The sequence below is a fragment of the Anoplophora glabripennis genome, unplaced genomic scaffold (genome assembly GCF_000390285.2).
Source record: "Anoplophora glabripennis isolate ALB-LARVAE unplaced genomic scaffold, Agla_2.0 scaffold1534, whole genome shotgun sequence".
In the NCBI taxonomy this organism is placed as follows: Eukaryota; Metazoa; Arthropoda; class Insecta; order Coleoptera; family Cerambycidae; genus Anoplophora; species Anoplophora glabripennis.
In genome coordinates, this window is record NW_019417691.1 from 10,951 (window position 1) to 36,162 (window position 25,212).

At 35.3% G+C, this 25,212-nt stretch overlaps 1 protein-coding gene across 1 annotated transcript in view; it reads right to left on the reverse strand.

Moving 5' to 3' along the window:
• Positions 1–709: 709 nt before the first annotated feature.
• LOC108915737 (transmembrane protein 184B) overlaps positions 710–25,212 on the reverse strand; it is a gene marked incomplete at its 5' end in the record, with an annotated part of 40,868 nt that continues 16,365 nt past the window's right edge. Inside the window, 3 exon segments of the mRNA XM_018721858.1 lie at positions 710–1,463; positions 7,081–7,165; positions 14,178–14,419. Of these exon segments, the coding sequence (XP_018577374.1) occupies positions 1,429–1,463; positions 7,081–7,165; positions 14,178–14,419 (362 nt within the window). The 3' untranslated portion in view covers positions 710–1,428.

Here is a 25,212-nt window from a genome sequence, read left to right on the forward strand (position 1 = left end):
AAACCTTCAGAGTACCTAATAATAATATTTTCAGTTTGATAAAATTACTTCTGTCAAAATTTTGAGAAAAATTGTGATAGGGCCAGTCCGTTTCTGGACACCTGATAATAGCAAAAAGTTGATTTTAGCATCAAATCGTAGAGCTCCATGTGTAATACAACGTACGAAAATTTTATTAAAATATACAGGGTGGTTTCAAAGTTATAACCCTAAACGTTAATTTCTAGGTACCCCTTTGACCCCCCATAACTCCGTTAGGGGGCACATTAGGAAAAAAAATTATAGGAAGGACTAGTTTTATTTTGACCTCCCCTATACACTCCCGAGAGATTAGGAGGTACTTACCGGACACCCTGTATATTTTCATGTTTTGATACAATGGATATAGGTTTAATGTCCAAATAACCTAATATAATTTGTTAATGTTTTATCGAAATATATATTCCATTAAAAAAAATTGTATTTTTCACTTGAAGCCTATCTCAGACTATACAATTCGATTGTGGAAAATTAATTGCAATTGCGCTATAAAAATTTATCACAACCGATTTTCATGAATTTTATAACTCCCTCTATTTCGTGCAATAATACGTATGTAGCCAGTTTATTTTTAAATATTATATTGGCAGTGTTATCTCACTTAACTGTCCAATCAGCACACAGAATAACAGGGCTTAGCCGAAATCTTAGGTAAATAAAACACGGCAACTATTAAGCATAAAATTTTATTTTTTAAATATTGCCATGTATTTTAGTTAATAACACTTGTGGAAGGCAAGTACATTTCAACCCATGGTTATATACATATTTACTATTTATTTGTACATAAAGTTGTATGGGTGTCTCGTTAATGGTAACTGCCATGAATAAGATATATGATAAATGTTACATTTTATATACTGTTGTTACAGTAGCAAGTAACCAACAAGATATAAAGACGATAATATAATGTAATCATGAACATACTATTATTATTATTATTGTGTTCATGATTTTGTTGCAACTGAATTTATAGTCTGACATATGCTTTAATGAAATATTATTTTATTAATTTCTTCAACCCAGCTATATTGTCCACATTTCCCAGCACATATAAGTGTTACTGAAGTTTACTTTTAAATATCCAATAAAAATTAATATACCATTACATGTAATTTTTGTTATTCAGCTTACCTATATCAAATATTTTAATGCAACAAAAAATCCTTAATATAAATTTAAACCACAAATTTTCTAAGAAATATTAATTTGTACCATTTGGTTTATCGACATTGCTCAAGATATGTTCAATTCCGTACATTTAAAGAAAAATCCTAGTGTATGGAACCTGAGAATATTAAAGAAGTGTAGTTAGTGGTAGAACTGGTGTGGTGACAGCTAGGCTAGAATCAAAAATGGCCATGCAGGATCTAAGGAGCATTAGACATATCATAGCCTCTCATATGGTTGCTGTGAGATGACGTCTGCAAAAAGCAATTATTACATGCAACATATATACACTAAGATCAAAAATAAAAAAAAATACCTTATGTAGTGGTAATTAATTAAATTGATTGTGTAAAAAAGATTGTTTGTTATTTATAAAAATACATTTCAAGTATAATATAACTTTTTCTTTTATGCTGATGCCTTATTTATGGTGTGTTCAGTCAGCAAATCTATCTTTATCTCTAAGCTTCCACTTTATATTTTTAATTTAAGAAAATAAATAAATTTTTCATACAGGACCTTATATTATTTTGCATAAATGTTTTACAGAATTTGACCATCTGAAATACAGTTCAAATAACTAATAGTTAGTTTTCACGTCACGTTGAATCTTTTTTCTCAAGTTCCTCTCGAAACGTCAAAAATACAAAAATGAAACAGTTTAAAACCAAACCTAATTACTTGGTGTACATTGTTGGCTATGTTAGAAAATATAAGTGACTTTTCTCATCGGAAAATGTCGAGCAAGTACATCTCGCTTGATGTATATCACATCTAAGACGGGAAAATTGTGTAGCCAAACCCTCATAGCGCATATCCTGCCCCATTCATTAAATTGTTTAGTTTTCTTCAAATATTATTTTTATTCCATTTTATCATGTTTTTATTCATACTTAACGATACTGATACAGCTTATACAGCTCCCCAACTGTCTTGGCGGGAACGGTTAGTGTTGATTTCGTCGCGCAGCCTTATTTGGACAATTGCAAATGCCAAACGATAACTTTGTTGAGCTCATTTGTAACATTGAAAAGATATTTCAAGATAATTTTGAACAATTATCAACAAAAAATAACATTTGTAGCACATTTCTTGAATTAATTAAAAGACTAACTTTTAGTCATCCGTGTCGTTCTTTTCCAAAAGAATTTGTACTTAGGTTATATTTAAGGGTTAGAATTTATTATATGTAATAAACTATAAACCAAAATTTTTGGGAAAATTAAAAAAATAAACTTATAATAATGGAGAAATCTGTAATGATTATATTTTTAATACTATATATTATGTTATTATATTTTTTTGTATATTATATTGTAGGTATGTTTTATATGTATAAGTATTAGTCCAGGCTGTATCGTTGCTCCCGCTAGGAACATGATTCTCATTCGATTTTTTTTCATAATCTTACTAAAAAAATTACCCTTGAAACATATCTGCACATTTTGCCAGACGTTACTAATGGTCAAAAATTGTTTAAACAATTTTTTTTAAACAAATTCGTAATTTTCGATTTTTTCGCTCGAAATACATTTTTATAGGCTTCTTGGGGTATCCTGAACAAAAAAGTTCATATGCAACTTTTCTCTAAAATCTACCGTTTTCGAGATATTACATCAGTAAACAGGTTTTCAAGTTTTCTTTTAATAATCAGTATTAACTCCAAGTACAACACCTATTACCTATCTAAAATACCCATTTTCTACTTTTAAGGTCATACCACGTAATATTCTAATTCATATTTCATATTATTAAAATTACCTACTACGGTACTGTCAGATAGAAACTAAACATTTTATTTCAATAATAAATATCCTTTTAATCCAGCCCCGACTATTCCGCTAACCGGAGAGAGTTAGCACGATTTCGTCTCGCTTGGTTCTCGACCGCCATATCAAAGGGGCCGACACGGACTCTTCGAGCTGTATATTATTAAGCTATAATACTGATATGTTATAATCTTCATTAGCTATCATGTACTACCAGAAAGGATGATAAACGTTTTATTAGAGCAAACTTCTTATTTTCAAAATTCTTCAATCATTTTTTTAACCAGGAAATTGTTTTATTGACCCCTTCTCTCCCTTTTTGTTCTTCTTCCACTACTGAATTTATAATAAAATGTAGAACATTGGTAGGATAGGTAAAATTATTCCAAGTCAAAAATAAAAAAAATTATTTTAAAAAAGCTTATTCACGGTCTTGTCCCTGATTTTAACTTCTATCATCTTTTCCCAGGACTGTGTGCTTAAAAAATTAGTATTACAATTACATTACATTAGTATTAAGGTGGCAAGAGTTTAGGAGACGGCCAACACAGGAAAGACGTTCACGTTCTATTGGTTCGTTTGAGGAGTTGTGACAAAGAATACAAATCGCTGCCATCGAAGTCAAACGCAATCCCAATATGTTGTTTCAAACTCGAAGTTCTCTCAGAAAACGTTGTGCAAAGTGTGTAAATGTCAACGGTGGATTCATCGAACACTGACTTTAAATCATTATTACGAATTTCATTTGTTTTATTGTTAATTGTTGTAATAACACGAAGAAACACTTGGTTTTTTCGCTTTTAATTTCTCGTATTATCAAAACATGGTGTTCGTTAAATCGATTTTCCTCGAAAACGGGTAGAGATATCGAAATGAAACAAGAATACACAATTAATGGAAAAATGATTGCTCTTTTAGGTTTTGGATCAAGTTTCATGTTAGACAAACAGGGTAAAATGTTATCAACAAAATTTTCGGTAAAATTGGTCGTAGGTGGCGCCCTCTACGAGTAATGCTGAAATTACAACACGCATCTTATTCGTCGCCTAAAAAAATATAGTTTCACAAATTTTCAAGTTTCTAACCTACATATTTTCAGAGTAATTGCAAAAAAACGATTTAAAATTTTAACTTTCAACACCCTGTACTTCCGAAACTATTAACTTTCAGATAAGGCATGTTTGCGCCAATCGTCACCATTTCACGTGTAGTATCTTCAGCTTTCGACTTTCCCATTGTTAATGAATCACCCTGTACAGCAAGTTGCTAATATTATTTATATTAGATGGTAAACCCCAAGAAACCCATATATACCCTTACTGTTTACTGTTTAATTTTTTGGCTACTCGCTGTACATAGTGTGGTTAGGTTTGAATATAGTTTATCGAGTCATTTTAACATATTTCAATAGAAAATTAACGTGTATGTGGTACATGGATTTGAGATTTGCGGTTCATTTTGTTTTTTTATAGCATTTTTACTTTACATTAAATATAAATTTGTTGAATGAATACACCTTTAGATATCTAATAAATATAACCTTAAGCCCTATTTACAAAATATGTTCATATATAAATCATTTTTGAATATTTACAGTGCTTTCAATTTCCTATTCCACTTTTAGTATTGTCAATATAAGATAATTAAAATTATAAGTACATACAGGTACATTATGATGATACTGTCTATTTTTTCAACTTGTATACAGATTATCTGTCAAATTAGAAATCCAGGAAGATGGACGTTTTTAAATGTATTTTGACTGATTTTAATACATATGGTTTCTTACAATTTTAGTGATATAAGGTTTGATGGATTTATCTCTAGTAAGAGAGACTTGGCCAAAAGAGCAGAGTTCAGGACACACGATTCAACAGAGTGGTACTAGAAAAATTGCAAATTGGGGAGACTAAAAAGCCCCAAAAAAAAACAAACAATAATCGGTCCACATCTTCCGGTCATGCATGTGCTCTAAAGTTTAACAAAATTTGGAAAAACCCACATCGCTACGATAATTTTAACATTTTTAAATTAGCATTTTCCTGAATGTAATAGCTCAAATTCTTATGTATTCGAACCACAGAAAATAATATTTAAATATTATTTAAATCCATCAACCGGTCACCTTCAAAGTTAATGAAGGTTTGAAAATAGTTACAAATATAGGTACCTAGATTACAGTTACATAGTTCAAGGAAAAAAAAATACTAATACTTACATTTCCTTTGTTTGTTTTATTTATTGGATACAAGTTTAAATGTTTAAAAACAAATTATTTTAACCATTATTTGTAAACAAATAGATTTTTGTTGTTGTTGAAAATGCCAAGTTTTTGCGTCGTAAGTCCGAGAAACTCAGGTTGAAAAATTTAATAACTCCATTTTCACTCATTCTTCTTAGCTAAAGGTACTTTGAAATCTGATTTATGGGTGAAGTTAGACATTGATAACCTGGACAGCAGAGTCGTTCTGATAAAACCATCCCTAGACTCAGCTCCGCAAACTTTTACTGAGGTTTCTGTCACAAGTTTGACACATTGTTCAACTGCCTTTGTGTGAACCGGGAATGGCAACGTCTTGAATGTTATCTTATCCCAATTAGGATTCCCACCGTCACTGATTTATTTTAATAAGCAGAGAAGATAAATCACAGTTAATTATTTCCGAGTAGTCTTAAGCCTCTAAATTGAATATTGATTTAACTGTATTCGCCTTTAGAATTCGTCAAAGTCCTAGCTCTTGTATTTGTTTTCTATTATCTTGTATTATTGCTAACATTAAATGTTCTGGATGAGCGAAAAAGCCATTTTATTCGATCACAGGGTCGACAATATTGCGTAAATCTTCAGGTAGGTACCTTGATGATTGTATTGATTGGTACACATATTTTGGTCCTTCTTTAAAGGATTCAGTTGTTTTAAATTTAAACCGCATTGGAATGTATGACTTCAAAATAAATACAACTATTTCTTGAAGTTCAGGTGTCGGACTTCAGCTGTTGCGGAAGACCTTAACCTATTTGAATAATTCTTTTTTCTAAATAATTATCTGTTCCAGTAAGAGTAGACTAGAGCTATTACTTTAAATATTTACAGGTAAGATAAAAATATTATCGTAGAGATGTGGGTTTTTCCAAATTTTGGTAAACTTTAGAGCACATGCGCAACTGGAAGATATAGATCGATTTTTGTTTTTTGGGCTTTTTAGTCTACCCAATTTCTAACTTTTCCGTGGTATTACAAATCGAAAAAAAAAATTGTATTTATTCGGCCCACCCTAGTAATATCTATCAGTTAACCAAGTCTTTTGTAACACATTGAGCTTATAACACACTCTTTAAGATAATCTCTCTTATTATTACAGATAGATTCATTGAGCCTACAATTTCTCTCATCAGATAGCCCAATGTTCTTTTTCACCTGATGATGTAGTAATGGTAAAAAAGGAATTACTTAGAATATATTTTATATTCAATATAAAGCACATGATAAAACTTACTAAATAAAAAATTAAAATAGGAGCAGTGTACTTTAAGGTGTCGAAAAGTATTATACAAACATATACAATTTTTTTTTGTAATAACCCGATAAATACAATGAGGTGCTTTTTATATTTTACACGTCTATTTGAGGCAAATGAAAATTTGAATAATAAGAAACTTGTTCCTATCTGTTGATGACAGAAAAAATATATTACAAATGTACAAAACTTTTCAACATCTCAGGATTCTCAGGATACGCTACCCCTACTTTAATTTCATTATAAAAAATTACACTATAACTTTCACCAACTGCAACTGATATGTATTTATTTATTTATTAAATGGAAATGATAAGTTATTTATTATGTAAATATTTTTCTTAACCTAAATTTTTAACGAGTGTGGCAAAAAAATTTAGTGATTAAAAAATTAGTATCTAAATTAAATTGAGTCCATAATGTGCCAACTTTATTGCTGGCAAATATTGTGTAATTAAAATTTTTTTTATTTTCATTTGTGTTTGCTGGTATTAAAATCAAGAAAAAAAAAACAACCTAATAATATTTTTTTCATGCAACTTTTTTTACCCATAATTTGTAATGTACAGCAGAATTTACTTTACCTGAACTGTACTGTGTGTATTGTTGATATTGAGGGTGGAAATTATGGATGGCATCCGTCATAATATCTTTGGGATTCATTGTTTCCTACAAATAAAATACTAAAATTATTTATTGTTCAATATAGTGCATTCCAACAAAAGTTTAACCCCTTGTAATTTATTTTGGGTCAAGTTTTCAAAAACTCAGATCTATTTTACTAGGACCGAGACAGTAATTCTAATTCCAGGCATTTATGTTGTTACATAAAAGCTAATAGACGTTTGAAAATGAGTTGATTTTTCACAAGATGCGTAACAAATCTAAAAAACTTAAAAAGTAAAAAATAAGTCGGACAACATTTGCCGTTATGTTTATGAAAAACTTACAATTTACAAATTATTTGCTAAATTAATAAAACTGTTTTGCTACAAGAGTTAGGACTTGGGTTTAACAAAGAATTGCGCAGAATCCTTATGGAAAGTAGATATCGGCTATTTTTTTTTTTTAATTTTGTTATATGGTAGTTCCGCATGCATAGATCAAAAGTGTCAATGAGCACAAAATCTAAAACTCCTTTGTTTTCAACCTACGGCTCCTGAAAGTTAAATTTTTTACCCCTTGTGCAGCATTGTAAGAATACAGCAATGATTCTTCTTTGTAAAATTACTTATATGGTTTTGGGTGCCCTGTAGTAAATGGACCTTGCCCAATCGATTTGAGATGTTTTCAATTTCCGATTGAAAAAACGAATTTTCAGTCAGATTAGGTCACTTCCAGTGAAAACCGGAAGTCGAAAATAACCCTATGAGAGAATGTATACCATTTTTAATATTAAGCATGATTTTTTTCATGAAAATTCGTTTTCCGAAGGTGAATGAGCTTTCGCGGGAATCGGTATGAAGTCAACTTTAAAGGTCATTTCGGGGTGAAAAAACGAATTTTAGAAAAAAAATGTTTTAAACAAAAGTTTCACATTTTTTAGTGCAGAATGGAAATCCTCAATAAAAAATATACTATTTCATTTGAAAAAAACTAACTTCCGGTCCGCATAGGCTACTTACAGTCAAAATCGAAAACTGAAAACATCTCGAATAGATCGGGCAAGGTCCATTTACTACCGGGTACCCAAAACCATATATTTATTTATTTATTTACGTTACACTGTTCAACAGATACAAGAAACGCAATTACAATGGGAGAACTGAGTACAGTATACAGGGTGTTCCTAAATAAGTGTCGCAACGGAAAACTGCAAATTCCTCTTGAAAAAAGAAACATTATTTTCCTCTTCCATTTTTCTCTCCGTGCTTTCGTTTTCGAGATACACGGTGTCAAAACTAATTTTTTTTTAGTTTTTCGCGAATATCTTAGGAATCGTTTGAGCTACAGGACTGAGCTTTTGTACACACATTACCACTATTAATAGCTACTTTTTCGCACCCTTCTCGAATTCATTGGACGTGGTGGAGATTTTAAGGTATCGTAAGGGTTTTCCCCCCTAAATTTTACGCCACTGGAAAAATTGATTTTTGAGCAAAAATTCTAAAGCGCCAATGAATTTTACACAATAAGAGTTCTCTTGGTTCATTGCTCTAAAGTCAACCGTTTTCAAGAAAAATGACTTTTTATGAACAAAAGCAAACATTTTGCTAACGTTTCGAAAATCTTTTGTAATTCAAAAAATAGGTACTAATAATTAACAATTTTAACGAAATTTAATTTTATTTAGATATGATTTTAACTTTTTTTTATCAATTTGGCGAGTAAAATTTACACAAACTGTTCAAAATTACGTCCGTTGGCTTGAATGCACGCATTACATCTTCTAAACATGTTTCTTTCTGCCACTGCGGCTTCACCTCTATCGGTCAACTTTTCGATAGTATTGACATGGAATGTTAGCAAAAATGTTTGCTTTTATTCATAAAAAGTCATTTTTCTTGAAAACGGTTGACTTTAGAGCAATGAACCAAGAGAACTCTTATTGTGTAAAATTCATTGGCGCTTTAGAATTTGCTGTCAAAAGTTAATTTTTCCAGTGGCGTAAAATTTAGGGGGGGGAAACCCTTACAATACCTTAAAATCTCCACCACTGGCACGTTCAATGAATTCGACAAGGGTGCGAAAAAGTAGCTATTAATAGTGGTAATGTGTGTACAAAAGCTCAGTCCTGTACTTCAAATGATTTCCAAGATATTGGCGAAAAACTAAAAAAAAAATAAAGTTTTGACACCGTGTATCTCGAAAACTAAAGCCCGGAGAGAAAAATGGGAGAGGAAAAAAATGTTTCTTTTCTCAAGAGGAATTTACAGTTTTCCGTTGCGACACTTATTTAGGAACACCCTGTATATAAAAAAAAAGCTAAAACATAACATAGGAATATATAAACAACTAGAATGTAATCATTTTAGATAAAAAAATTTTTATGTTATGTTTGTATTAAGGCTGCAATTAAAGATATCTATATTGTCGACAATATAATTGTACAGATTAAAAAAAGACAAAAACTACCGACAATCTGGTGCATCATGCAGTAGTTTATGAAGAAAATCTGAGAGCAATATTTATGTCAAGTTTGAGGACAAGTGACAATGACATAATCATATTCGGTCCGACAGAACCAACTTTTTACGGACCTATCGGCCTCCCCGATGTATTTGACATAGCTATCTTAAAATCCATCCCGCTGATTGCCCAAATATCCACAGAAGCATGAGGAGTCTACCGCCTACAATCCAGATACGCTGGATTTGAGGCGAGGGATCGGATGTGAGGGCACGTTCACAAGGAGGTTTACTGACTGGCGGCACTTCCAAGCAGAAATGCAAAGAAGCACCCCACTCCTTATCATTGAAACCACCCATGATCTGGAGACAGCAATCCTTACATTAGAGACAAACATTAAAAATGCACTAACACTAACTACGACAGAGACAATTGTCGCCAGACTGACAAATCCTAGGGTCGTGCTCCCCGACGACATTAAACAACTCATACGTGACAGACGACACCTTAAACGACATGCCACTCGCACAAGAACATAAACACGACCTAAACATACTAAAAAACCGAGTGAAGGTGGCCCTGAGTGGGCTGGCCCAGGAAAGCTGATCCAGACATTTGGAGTCGCTCGATCCACAAGACAACAGGCTCTGGAAAACGCCGAAAACGACAAATATTAAGACACTTAACCCAGACTCAGACACTTCCCTACATGCCGGAAAATAGCAAACATGATCCTCATCCTTAAACCCAACAAAGATCATACCTTACCTTCCAACTACTGGCCCTACTAGCCTCAGAGCCTACTACCGGCTATGAGCGAAGTGGTAGAAAAAATGATCCTCTCCTGCCTAAAACCCCACTCCAAAGAACTGCGAGTCATTCCTGATGAACAGTTCGCCTTCCACCCTAATCACTCCACTGAACTCCAAATCCTACACCTCACCGAGCATGTCACGGGGGCCTACAACAGGAGGCAGTTCACCAGAGCTGTCTTCCTGGATGCCGCAAAAGCCTTCTATATGACCGCATACTACTTCTACTGATAAAAATGTTCACCAACCAGTACCCCATTTCCTTTGTCAAACTCACTAAGTCTTACCTCCGCAACCAAAAATTCCACATCCAAATCCAAAACACCGTTTCCACAACCCGTCCCATGGAGGCCGGTGTCCCCCAGGGCTCTGTCCTATCCCCACAGCTCTACAATATTTACAACTCCGACATACCTCACACCCCCAACAGAAACACATACCTATACACCGACGACCTGACCATAACAGCACAATACATAAATACAACACACGCTACCACACACTTACAGAACGCTTTAAACTGATTGAAACCTGGTGCAACAGGTGGAAAGTCAAAATTAACCCCGACAAAAGTACTGCCATACTCTTTACTAGATGCAAAATTCCCCCTGACCTAGATATACTGACACTGTCCCAGGAGCCCATCTCTTGGAGCGACATATGCGATACCTGGGAAAACGCACATCGCGAAGATAGTGGCGCGAACGAGGACCACCAGAGCTAAGCTCTATCCTTTACTCAAAGGGAGCAAAACCCTAAGTTTAAGGAATAAGCGAACGATAATCAAGGTGGTATTTCAACCACAGCTAACCTACTCCTCCGCGGCATTGGGTTATGCGGCAAAAAGCCACATTAAACTCCAGGCTATGGAAAACATAGCCTTATGCACGGCCACTGCCTCGCCCCCGTACGTAAGAAACACCCACATTTTACGAGACTTAAAATACACTAATGCCACACAGACAATAAGTGCACACACCTAAAAATTTATGGACGAAGCTGCAAGACATGACAACCCCCTCCCTCCCAGGGGGCTAGACAAGCAGACGAAGAAAGAAAAATCAAGACATGAAGAGCGCCAGAAGAGGCTCCCCGGGCTAGCCAGGGCAAGAGGAGATCCCGCAAAGCGCCTACATTGGCTGTGCTTGTGGTTGGGGTAAACGATGGATGGGGCCCACCTTCACGAGACTGCCCAGACCTACAGAAACAAAGAGGTATAGTCCCCCTCGGTCCCAAGTTATCGAGGCCACGTTTAACGTTAAAAATAACGGCGCCTCAACACCAGTTCAACAATTTTAAATTAAAAATCATTGTAGGAAACTACAGACTTAGTAAACTTGCACTTCTTGTAGGATCAATTGTGAATAAATTTAAAAGTGAAGTTTTCAATAATACATATATTTTTCAAAATAACCACTTATAGACCAGGCAGTATCTGTTTTGGCTTGGGTGAATCGTATATCCACGGAGATTTTTGGCATTTTGGCTTTCAAATATCACTAGAAATGAAAATTTTTCTATGCGCATAAAAAAAAAACGTGGGCTTAACTTTTGGCGGCACAATATGTTAAAAAAATTCGAAAAATGTCATATTTTTCTTCTTATTTAATTATGTATCTTTTCAAGAGTTGATTTTAGGCGAAAATGGTTGAGGAAAAAAATGTTTGTAATTACATCTTTTTACAAAACATGACTAGTTACAAATCAAATGAGTCATGATTATTATGGTAAAAATCTAAAAAAATCGCAAAAATGGGGTTAAAAAACAATACTTTTTAGGAAATTTTTTTGGAGTATTTAAATTAGGTATAGGAGCTTTATACTTGGCTCAAGAAAACTTCATGTTATGTAGAATTATCACACCAAATTTCATCAAAATCGGTTCGATAGATTTTGCAGAAAAATTTGCAAATTTTCAAAATTTTGCACAGCAAAAACCAAGGCCCGTAAATACTTAAAAATTTAATCACATATAGAAGGGCTCTCAAGCTTTCAAACTTTTTTTGAAAAATTCGAAGTCGTCAATTAGGAGAGCTCTGGCGCTTGTTTAAACATTGGTCGAATTTTTGTACTTATAAACAATTAGGATAACTTCGTGAATATTCAATCAAATCAAATTTTTTAAAGCAGGTTTTAAAAGCTTCTTTAAAAAAAAAACAGATCGATTGATCAATTAGTTACGTAGTTATAGTCGATTCAATTTCGAGCAGGCCGAAGCGGCCGCGCTTTCTGCTTCCCACACCACCACCACCTGTACAATTTTGTTGAATTTCTCGCTTGCATAAATAACTTTAAACACGTTTTAAAGTAGGTTGCCAATGAAGAAAAGTATTGTAATCTTAGACCTGGTAAGTATTCGGAATACCAAAGGTATTTTTCGAAAAATTAGCTCGGATGTCCCAGTACATTTAGTGTAAGTGACGGTTAACTTTGATCGGCTATAACTATGTAACTAATTGATCAATCGACCTGTTTTTTTTAAAGAAACGTCTTTCCAAGAACTTTTAAAACCTGCTTTAAAAAATTTGATTTGATTGAATATTCACAGTTATTCTAATTGTTTATACAAGTACAAAAATTCGACCAATGTTTAAACAAGAGCCACAGCTCTCCTAATTAACGGATTCGAATTTTTCAAAAAAAGTTTGAAAGCTTGAGAGCCCTTCTATATGTGATTAAATTTTGAAGTATCTAAAGGTCTTGGGTTTTGCTGTGCAAAATTTTGAAAATTTGCAAATTTTTTTTCAAAATCTGGATTGCAAAATTATTATGCTGTGGGTACACATGTTGCAAGTGACCCAGATTTGAAAGCACAACGTCAAGAGCGCCGCAGGACGCCGCCGGACAAACTAGCGTTCCAAGAAGGGCTGCTGGCGCCGGCCACCAGACGGGTACCCATATACGACCGACTTCAACCACAAGGCACTCTCCAATGAACACTCACCCCGTTAACACGTCTTTTCATACACAAGTTTTATGTACACTAGTTTTCAATAAAATTCTTTATTATCACCGTTGAGAGAGCGTTTATTTCTTGCTGTACAGCGAAAGCAACCCTCAATGCAAAATCTATCAACCGATTTTGATGAAATTTGGTGTGATAATTCTACATAAATGAAGTTTTCTTGAGCCAAGTATAAAGGTCCTAATACCTAATTTAAATACCCCAAAAAATTCCCAAAAAGTATTGTTTTTTAACCCCATTTTTGCGATTTTTTCGATTTTTACCATAATATTCATGATTCATTTGATTTGTAACTAGTCGTGTAAAAAATTTAATTACAAAAATTTTTTTCCTCTACCATTTTCGCCTAAAATCAACTCTTGAAAAGATACATAATTAAATAGGAAAAAAAATATGACATTTTTCGAATTTTTTAACATATTGTGGCGCCAAAAGTTAAGCCGACGTTTTTTTTATGCGCATAGAAAAAATTTTATTTCTAGTGATATTTGAAAGCCAGAAAGCCAAAAATCTCCGTGGATATATGATTCACCCAATTATGGCTTTTTGAAACTGATACTGACTGGGACTATTACTACACCTGAGACTGTTTATACTCTTACATAAAAAAAGTTGACCAGTTGGGTACCACAAATTTGTATGAATGTAAATGCTGCAATAATAAACATCCTCTGTTTTTTGTTTGTTTAGATAGTTAAATAAAAAAGAATAAGATGTTTTAACTATGTTTTGTGTTGTTAAATTTGTGCCAGTGTATACAAAAACGCTGTTTGCATGATAATGAAAAATAAAATATAGATAAAATAGAACAAACCAAAAAAATAATGCAACTTGCCTTTAGACTGCTGGAAATACTTTGCATAGTTACAGATCTTCCTCGAGAATCTGTAACACAACCTTGAGAGTAAATTCTATAGGGGAAAGCATATCTTAAAGCAATTGCAGCACAAAACATTTCTATACAAATTAAGAAGTTCTGATATCCTGCCGATACTGTACCAGCAGATGTGCGTGTTCCATTGCTATCAATAATAGGTGATATAACATCAGCTTTCTCCAAAATTGCTAAACCAACACCTGTAAAAATGAAAAATAATTATAAAATAGTTTTTAAGACGTTAAACTAGTAAATAATAATAATTCTTAATATTTGTGAAATATTAAGTAGGTACTAATTGCCTGATGTCAATGTGTTGATATACCAATATACCAATACGATACACCAATATACCTAATCAATATACCAGTATCAACATAATTTCATTATGTAATACAGGGTGTCACCTAACGAATGTTACATACTTCAAGGGTATAAACTAGAACCCAAATGGTGTCGATTTAACCGAATTTGCTTAAACGAAAAATGTTGCAAAAAAGTTAGAGGGTGTTTAAGTTTTTTTTTATTTCTTGTTTTTTCCTTAACCCTGGAGTGCATGGGTAAAGGTCCAAGCAGATTTAGTCAAATTCCAGGTAGGGCCGCTTACGATTCTGCCCGCTTCAGTACCTTCAAACTACATCACAATGCATGTACCGCAGTAGTTGTGGAGCATGAAGTGAATAACACGGACACTACAACGAATTTCCGTCCACCAGACTCAACCCGTCCTTTGCTGTAATATTTTGTTTGTTGGCAGTTTATTTTGTAATTCAATCTTTCGTTTGATAGAACAATGAATCCATATGAAACAGAAGTAGAAAAGTTGAAACGGATGCATGAAGAGGTTAAGTCAGGTGAAGAAAACTTCTCGGATTCGGAGGATTCCATTGGCGATTCACAACCAAATTAAACTAGCGATCATGAAACTGATAGCGAACAGGAAATAGAGAAAAATTAACTTTATGAGCAACTATCATACAAAAGATGTCTATAAATGGAATAAACTTAATCGTGAGACTACCAGGAGTAATTGGTCCTGCAAAACACGTTTCATCTATAAAAGAATGTTGGCAACTGTTTTTCAATGATGCCTTCATGAGTGAAAATACAAATATATACATTAAAAGTGTATATGACGAGTATACAGATAAATCCGATGTTCGACCACCAGATATGCTGGAAATGAGAGCTCTTTTTCATTCGCTCTATCTCGCTGGTGTCTATCATGGAGGTAGGACATCCATTTACCAATTTTGGTCTTCTGATGGAATGGGTATCGAGATGTTTCCGGCTACAATAGATTCCGTTTCCTAATGAGATGGTTACGAATGGATGAAATTCGAACAAGGGATGAACGTAAAACGAACGAAGATAACTTGGCACCAGTGAGGAAAATATTTGAAGATGTAGTAAGAAACTTTCAGAAACACTATACTATGGGCAAGTACACTACTATTGACAAAATGCTTTGGGCGTTCAGAGTTCGTTGTCGCTTCAGGATATACATCTCAAATGGAGGTTTATTGTGGTAAACAGCCCAAAGGTCCCTATTGTGTGAGCAATAGCACTTCCGTTGAAATTATTAATAATTTGTTTCAAAATTGTCGGAGTGGTTGAGTGGAATGAATCGTTTTATTTGGAACACATAACTGCAATTATTTATTGATAAAACAAGAATTGTTATAAATGACTAATACAGAAATATAATATATCGAAAGTAGGCGCGGCGTGTTCGAATGCGCGGAAAGAACTAACTAACTGGGTGGTCGGTCCTCGGTGCCATCCGTACTTGCAGGTCAAAAACTGTCCCTTTGGTTGTTTATTACTTTATTACTCTTTGGGTTGCTGAATATATTACATGTAATAATAATAATAATAACACAACTTTATTTCAAAATAACAGTGCAATGTACAAAACAGTAGTGTAGTTTACACCATCAGATGAAATAGTAGTCAAAAATATAACAATAACAAAACAAAGAAAACATAGATGGATGATCAATGATACATTACTGTTAAAGCAAACATTAATTTTGTAAATATTCATTTAAACTGTATGGTTCCAAATTTAATAACATTTTGTGTATATATTTTTTGTACTGGGATAAACTCTGGGTATTTTTCACCTCTTGAGGGAGTTTATTATAGAATTTTATGCAAGTATAATGAACATTCTTCTCAGTTAATGTTAAATGATGTATGGGAAAGATTAAATTTGTATTTCTAGTATAGTAAAAGTTAGTTTGAAAACATTCCCTAAATAAATTCTTATTTTTAAAAGTGAAAAGTAAAATTTCTTGGATATATACGGCAAAAACTGTTAATAAACCATTTGACCTAAATCTTCCACGGCAAGACACACTTTGTGCGAGCCTCAACAAACACCTCAAAGTTCTTTTTTGAGAAATGAACAACCTATTTATGTGGATACTTTGACCAAAGAAAATTATTCCATATCGGAATACAGACTCAAAATTTTCATAATAAATCACTTTGAGGGTTTTGAGATCCAAATACTTAGTCAACACCCTAATACTATAGCATACACTATTCAACCTTTTTTCAATGCACTCGATATGAAAGGACCAACTAAGTGTGTCATCTAAGTGTATTCCAAGAAACTTCATATTTTCTTCCACTTTGCAGCTCATAGTGTTACTTAATTTGAAACTGTCCGGAGATATATAGCTGCTTTGTCTTGTTTTAAATAACATAACTTTTGTCTTATCCTGATTTACAACTAATTTATTTTTACTGCACCAATCAAGTATTCTATTGTAAACATATACAATTTTTTCTCGTATATCACTAAAATTTGACCCACAAATAAGAACGGTTGTATCATCAGCATACTGGACACAATAACCCTTTGTGCCGTCAATGTGTAGTGGCAAATCATTTACAAAAATCAAAAACAACAGCGGTCCCAGGATACTCCCCTGAGGAACCCCAGTTGTAATTGGTACATACATCGAAGAGCAGGTTATCCCACTTTTAGTAATAGTGACCTTTTGTCTACGATTCGTTAAATATGACCGAAGCCAATCCAGAAGACTGCCACGGATCCCATATTGTTTGAACTTATTTATCAATATAGTATGGTCTACACAATCATATGCTCGTGACAAGTCAAGGAAAAGCCCCAGAGGCACTTCATTATTTTCAAGGCACTGTACAATTTTATAATTAAAATGATAAATGGCTGTACTCGTAGACCTGCCCTTTAAAAAACCATGTTGGGTTTCAGAGAATAACTGAGCAGATGACATATGGTTCATTATTCTGGAATAAACTATTAATTCAAATAATTTAGCAAAGGCTGACAATAAACTTATAGGCCTATAATTTAACATATTTTTAGGATCACCCTTTTTATACACTGGGGTTATTACAGCTAATTTTAATTGGTCAGGAAACATACCATACTTTAAGGAATTATTAATAATATACATAAGTGGTCTGGTTATTAAGGACATGACCTGTTTTACAATGTTTGCAGGGATTCCATCTTCACCACTGCTCATCTTATTTTTAATTTTTTTACTTAATTCTAATATCTCAGCCTCAGTTGTATAATCTAAAAGTATACATTGCTCAGCCTGCTGTATTCTACTAGGACTACATGAATTGGGTATCCCTATCAGCTGATGTGAAACAATTTCTTTTAAAAAATTAGAATAATCATTTGCAATATCTTGCGAATTTCCTGGTATCATAACACATCTATCTTTTACCTCACCNACGAATGTGACAAATCTGATTGTCTTCTATGTTTAATGCTATAGATGAGAGAGCTTGTTCGTCGTTGTCTTTCCATTGTTGGTTCACTGGATTCGGTGCATTCGATTTAATCACTTCCCACACTTTTTCTTTCTTGAGTAGCATTTCCATCTTGTAGCACCATACTGCGTAGTTTTCGTTGTTTAGTTTTTCAACTGTATATCGCGCACTTGTGCCTTGAGCCATTTTTAACTGTCACTGATTTCTTTTTATAATCAATATTTAATACTTGCTTTGAATTCCAAATATCCTGGGCCCATAACCTGTCGGAGTGGTTCAGTGGAATGAATCGTTTTATTTGGAACACATAACTGCAATTGTTTATTGATAAAACAAGAATTGTTATAAATGACTAATACAGAAATACAATATATCGAAAGTAGACGCGGCGTGTTTGAATGCTTGGAAAGAACTAACTAACTGGGTGGTCGGTCGGTCCTTGGTGCCCTCCGTACTTGCAGGTCAAGAAACTGTCCCTTCGGTTGTTTATTACTTTATTACTCTTTGGGTTGCTGAATATATTACATCTAGTCCATGCAATATCGTTAATATTCAACACCCTTCCTCGATGATGCATTGACTACGTTACACTTCATTCGTAACTCTTGCAATTTAATTTTGTTAAGTGGCTTTGTTAATAGGTCAGCCAGCATTATTTCAGTCGGACAATATTGTAAATCGATGATCTTCTTCTGCGTCAAATCCTTTACGTGATGAAACTTCGTGTCTATGTGCTTTGTCCTGTTGCTTAATTTATTATTTGCGACTAATTTTATACATCCTTGATTGTCCTCATATATTAAAGTCGCTTGAGTCTGTTCTTCTCCAAAATCTGATAAGAGTCGACGTAACCATACTGCCTCTTGACAAGCATCTGCCAGTGCTATATACTCTGCTTCAGTTGAAGACAGAGCAACACAAGTTTGCTTTCTACACATCCAACTAATGGGACTTCCGTTGAACTTAAAAATGTTCCCGCTGTTGGATTTACGGTTTGATTTGTCTTGTGCCCAATCTGAATCGGCGTATCCATATAAAAGTTTTATTTCGTCGGATGGATCTCCGAGCATTAGGGAAAGGTGCTTCGTTCCTTTTAAATAGCGAAGCGTTCTCTTTGATTCTATCCAATCTGCTTGGTTTGGATCTTTATTGTGTTGACTCAGAATTGTGACGGTAGCACTTATATCTGGCCTTGTGTGACATGCGATATATAAGAGTCCGCCTATTAATTGTTGATAGAGATTGTTGTCCATAAATTTTTCTTCTTCACTCCTTGATCTTAAGTATCCTGGATCCATTGGTATAGCTGATGGCTTTGCATCTGTCATGCCGAACTTTTGTAGAAGCAGGTCGATATAGTGCGATTGATTAAGGAAATAAATGCCTTTATTATCTCTCTCTATTTTCATGCCCAAGTAATGATGCAAAATACCGAGATTAGATAAATTAAAATATACCTTGAGTTTATCGGCTATATCATTTATTATTTGCTCTTCCTTGCAAGCAATTATAAAATCATCCACGTATACTACAAGGTATATTGTCGTATTGGAAATCCTTTTAATATACAAGCAAGGGTCGGCTTCGCTCTGAAGGAATCCAAAATCTTTTAGAGCTGTGCTGAGCGTGTCACTCCATGACTTAGCTGCCTGCTTTAACCCATAAATGCTCTTTTCTAGCTTGCACACTTTATGGTCGTACTGCTGATTTTTATAACCTTCGGGCTGCTCCATACATAATTCTTCTTTGAGCATACTATTGAGGAAAGCTGTCTTTGCATCGTAATGGTGCGAATGCAGCCTTTCATACCTGCGATCGACAGTAGCGTCAATAAGGTCTGATGTCTTACGATGGGCGCAAAAACCTCATCATAGTCCAAACCGAATTTTTGTGAAAACCCACGTGCGACGAGCCTTGCTTTATGACGGTTCACAGTGCCGTCCGGATTCCGCTTGGATATGAAGACCCACTTTGATTTTATGACATTTCGGTCCTTTGGCCGGTCAACTAATGTCCACGTTTTATTACTTTCTAAAGAAGCAATTTCATCGTTCATTGCACTAATCCAGCTGTCCTTGTCTGGTCTTGAAAGAGCTTCCTGTCTTGTTGTCGGGTCTTCGTGAATTGCTAGGTTAACTTTTCCCATATAGTAATCTGGTGGCACTCCTTTGTTCACTCTTTCCGATCTTCGAACTTCATTCTCTGGCGCTCGTTCTTGATGATCGTTATTAATTGACTCTTGATCTTGACATTCGGCATTAATATTTTCGCTTCCGTTGGAATTATCCTGAGTAATAATCACTTCACTCTCACTAATGCTGCAGTCTTTCGAGTCTTTTGCAATTTCGGCGAATATAACATCTCGGCTGATTCTTATTTTCGACGTCTTAGTGTCGAGTAGTCGGTAAGCCTTTGATTCTTCTGAGTATCCCACGAAGATTAATTCTTCCGATTTGTTGTCTAATTTTAATCTTTTTTCTTTCGGGATGTGCATAAATGCTCGTGCTCCAAAAACTTGCAAATCTTTGACACTTGGCTTTTTACTGTGCCACTGCTCGAACGGCGTCTTATCGATGACTCTCGATGGCAATCTATTTTGCAAGTAATTTGCGGTGTGAATCGCTTCTCCCCAATACTTGCGATCTAAATTTGCACTAATAAGCATGCACCTGACCATCTCGATGAGAGAGCGATTTTTCCGTTCTGCAATGCCATTTTGCTCGGGTGTATATGGAGCTGTATGCTGAGCTTGAATTCCCTCCTTTTTCATGAATGACGTTAATTCCGCGTTAACATATTCAAGTCCTCTATCTGATCGAATGATTTTTGGCTTCTTTCCAAAGGCTGTTTTTGTCATCTGGACAAATTCCTTGATTTTTACAGCGGCTTCGGATTTCCTCTCCAAAAGATATACGTGCGTATACCTGCTATAATCGTCGATTATAGTTAGGGCGTACTTCTTATTCCGAGGAGTGGGCGGGTTTATTGGCCCGCAGACATCTGTGTGCACTAGTTGTAAAATCTCGGTCGAGTTTTTACCTGCATGCTTTGGAAAAGGTTTCCTCGTCTGCTTCCCCTTTACGCAGCACTCACAAAAATTATTGCTTATTTCGCACTCTTCTATCTTCATGTCGGTGACCATGTTCTTCTTCGCTAATAGTTTTATGGCGGTAATGTCTCGATGGCCAAATCTTTCGTGCCACCAGTGCTCGCAAAATGCTTTGTGTTTAAGCTGTACCGTTGTAAAAGCTTCATGCGTTCTTAGTTCGTACAATTCGGGTGATAAACGTGCTGTAGCGTGAATATGCCCTTCCTTAATTATCTCGCACTGTCCCTTTTCTGAACAAAACTTCACATCATAACCGTCTTTGACCAACTGTTTTACTGACAAAAGGTTAGACGCCAGCTTCGGTACGTAAAGCACGTTCTGGGCCTGCAGTTTTACTACTTTATTGTTCACTGCACAGTTCAATGACACTAACCCGGAACCCAATACCTTTGCCGATCCTTCTTTATCCGCGAAGCGAACTATTCCTTTTATGGTTTCGTCGAGCGTCGTGAACAATTCCTTTGAATTTGCCATATGCGACGTGGCTCCTGAATCGACGATCCATGGATTTGATTTTTCTTCGACACTTTTTAGACATAATTCCGTGTCTACATATGTAACCACTTTACACAAGTCGATGCTTTCATTCACTGTTTTTGCAGAATCTTGTTTGCTCTGTTGCTTGGCTTTCCACTTGGCAAATTTTCGACATTCCGGCTTCAAGTGGCCTATTTTCTTGCAGAAGAAACACGTCGATTTATTCGACTTTTCTGAAGACTTATGTGACTGAAAATTTGCTTTCATCGCAGTTTCACTGTCGCCGCTATTTGCTTGGTTTTTCCGTCGCTTGTACTCATCCCTTAACTTGCTTTTGACAAATTCAAATGTAAAGTCTTTGTCTGGTCTGCTTTCAATTGCAGATATTAAAGGGTCGTATGAGTTAGGCAAACTTACAAGCAACATTGCAGCCTGCAATTTGTCTTTTAGTGGTTCTCCTAACGCTGCTAATTTATCCACAATGTCAGTGTACGTTGTTACGTGATTTTCCATATCTCCACCTTCAGCTAATCGCAGCGTGCATAAATTTTTCAACAAGAACACTACACTACTCAGCGATGCCTTTTGATGATAATCCTTTAGACGTGTCCAAGCATCCTTTGCACTTTCAGCGCCACGAATGTGACAAATCTGATTGTCTTCTATGTTTAATGCTATAGATGAGAGAGCTTGTTCGTCGTTGTCTTTCCATTGTTGGTTCACTGGATTCGGTGCATTCGATTTAATCACTTCCCACACTTTTTCTTTCTTGAGTAGCATTTCCATCTTGTAGCACCATACTGCGTAGTTTTCGTTGTTTAGTTTTTCAACTGTATATCGCGCACTTGTGCCTTGAGCCATTTTTAACTGTCACTGATTTCTTTTTATAATCAATATTTAATACTTGCTTTGAATTCCAAATATCCTGGGCCCATAACCTGTCGGAGTGGTTCAGTGGAATGAATCGTTTTATTTGGAACACATAACTGCAATTGTTTATTGATAAAACAAGAATTGTTATAAATGACTAATACAGAAATACAATATATCGAAAGTAGACGCGGCGTGTTTGAATGCTTGGAAAGAACTAACTAACTGGGTGGTCGGTCGGTCCTTGGTGCCCTCCGTACTTGCAGGTCAAGAAACTGTCCCTTCGGTTGTTTATTACTTTATTACTCTTTGGGTTGCTGAATATATTACATCTAGTCCATGCAATATCGTTAATATTCAACACCCTTCCTCGATGATGCATTGACTACGTTACACTTCATTCGTAACTCTTGCAATTTAATTTTGTTAAGTGGCTTTGTTAATAGGTCAGCCAGCATTATTTCAGTCGGACAATATTGTAAATCGATGATCTTCTTCTGCGTCAAATCCTTTACGTGATGAAACTTCGTGTCTATGTGCTTTGTCCTGTTGCTTAATTTATTATTTGCGACTAATTTTATACATCCTTGATTGTCCTCATATATTAAAGTCGCTTGAGTCTGTTCTTCTCCAAAATCTGATAAGAGTCGACGTAACCATACTGCCTCTTGACAAGCGTCTGCTTCGGTTGAGGACAGAGCAACACAAGTTTGCCTTCTACACATCCAACTAATGGGACTTCCGTTGAACTTAAAAATGTTCCCGCTGTTGGATTTACGGTTTGATTTGTCTTGTGTCTGAATCGGCGTATCCATATAAAATTTTTATTTCATCGGATGGATCTCCGAGCATTAGGGAAAGGTGCTTCGTTCCTTTTAAATAGCGAAGCGTTCTCTTTGATTCTATCCAATCTGCTTGGTTCGGATCTTTATTGTGTTGACTCAAAATTGTGACGGTAGCACTTATATCTGGCCTTGTGTGACATGCGATATATCCGCCTATTAATTGTTGATAGAGATTGTTGTCCATAAATTTTTCTTCTTCACTCCTTGATCTTAAGTACCCTGGATCCATTGGTATAGCTGATGGCTTTGCATCTGTCATGCCGAACTTTTGTAGAAGCAGGTCGATATAGTGCGATTGATTAAGGAAATAAATGCCTTTATTATCTCTCTCTATTTTCATGCCCAAGTAATGATGCAAAATACCGAGATTAGATAAATTAAAATATTCCTTGAGTTTATCGGCTATATCATTTATTATTTGCTCTTCCTTGCAAGCAATTATAAAATCATCCACGTATACTACAAGGTATATTGTCGTATTGGAAATCCTTTTAATATACAAGCAAGGGTCGGCTTCGCTCTGAATGAATCCAAAATCTTTTAGTGCTGTGCTGAGCGTGTCACTCCATGACTTAGCTGCCTGCTTTAATCCGTAAATGCTCTTTTCTAGCTTGCACACTTTATGGTCGTACTGCTGATTTTTATAACCTTCGGGCTGCTCCATAAATAATTCTTCTTTGAGCGTACTATTGAGGAAAGCTGTCTTTGCGTCGTAATGGTGCGTATGCATGCCTTTCATACCTGCGATCGACAGTAGCGTCAATAAGGTCTGATGTCTTACGACGGGCGCAAAAACCTCATCATAGTCCGAACCGAATTTTTGTGAAAACCCACGTGCGACGAGCCTTGCTTTATGACGGTTCACAGTGCCGTCCGGATTCCGCTTGGATTTGAACACCCACTTTGATTTTATGACATTTCGGTCCTTTGGCCGGTCAACTAATGTCCACGTTTTATTACTTTCTAAAGAAGCAATTTCATCGTTCATTGCACTAATCCAGCTGTCCTTGTCTGGTCTTGAAAGAGCTTCCTGTCTTGTTGTCGGGTCTTCGTGAATTGCTAGGTTAACTTTTCCCATATAGTAATCTGGTGGCACTCCTTTGTTCACTCTTTCCGATCTTCGAACTTCATTCTCTGGCGCTCGTTCTTGATGATCGTTATTAATTGACTCTTGATCTTGACATTCGGCATTAATATTTTCGCTTCCGTTGGAATTATCCTGAGTAATAATCACTTCACTCTCACTAATGCTGCAGTCTTTCGAGTCTTTTGCAATTTCGGCGAATATAACATCTCGGCTGATTCTTATTTTCGACGTCTTAGTGTCGAGTAGTCGGTAAGCCTTTGATTCTTCTGAGTATCCCACGAAGATTAATTCTTCCGATTTGTTGTCTAATTTTAATCTTTTTTCTTTCGGGATGTGCATAAATGCTCGTGCTCCAAAAACTTGCAAATCTTTGACACTTGGCTTTTTACTGTGCCACTGCTCGAACGGCGTCTTATCGATGACTCTCGATGGCAATCTATTTTGCAAGTAATTTGCGGTGTGAATCGCTTCTCCCCAATACTTGCGATCTAAATTTGCACTAATAAGCATGCACCTGACCATCTCGATGAGAGAGCGATTTTTCCGTTCTGCAATGCCATTTTGCTCGGGTGTATATGGAGCTGTATGCTGAGCTTGAATTCCCTCCTTTTTCATGAATGACGTTAATTCCGCGTTAACATATTCAAGTCCTCTATCTGATCGAATGATTTTTGGCTTCTTTCCAAAGGCTGTTTTTGTCATCTGGACAAATTCCTTGATTTTTACAGCGGCTTCGGATTTCCTCTCCAAAAGATATACGTGCGTATACCTGCTATAATCGTCGATTATAGTTAGGGCGTACTTCTTATTCCGAGGAGTGGGCGG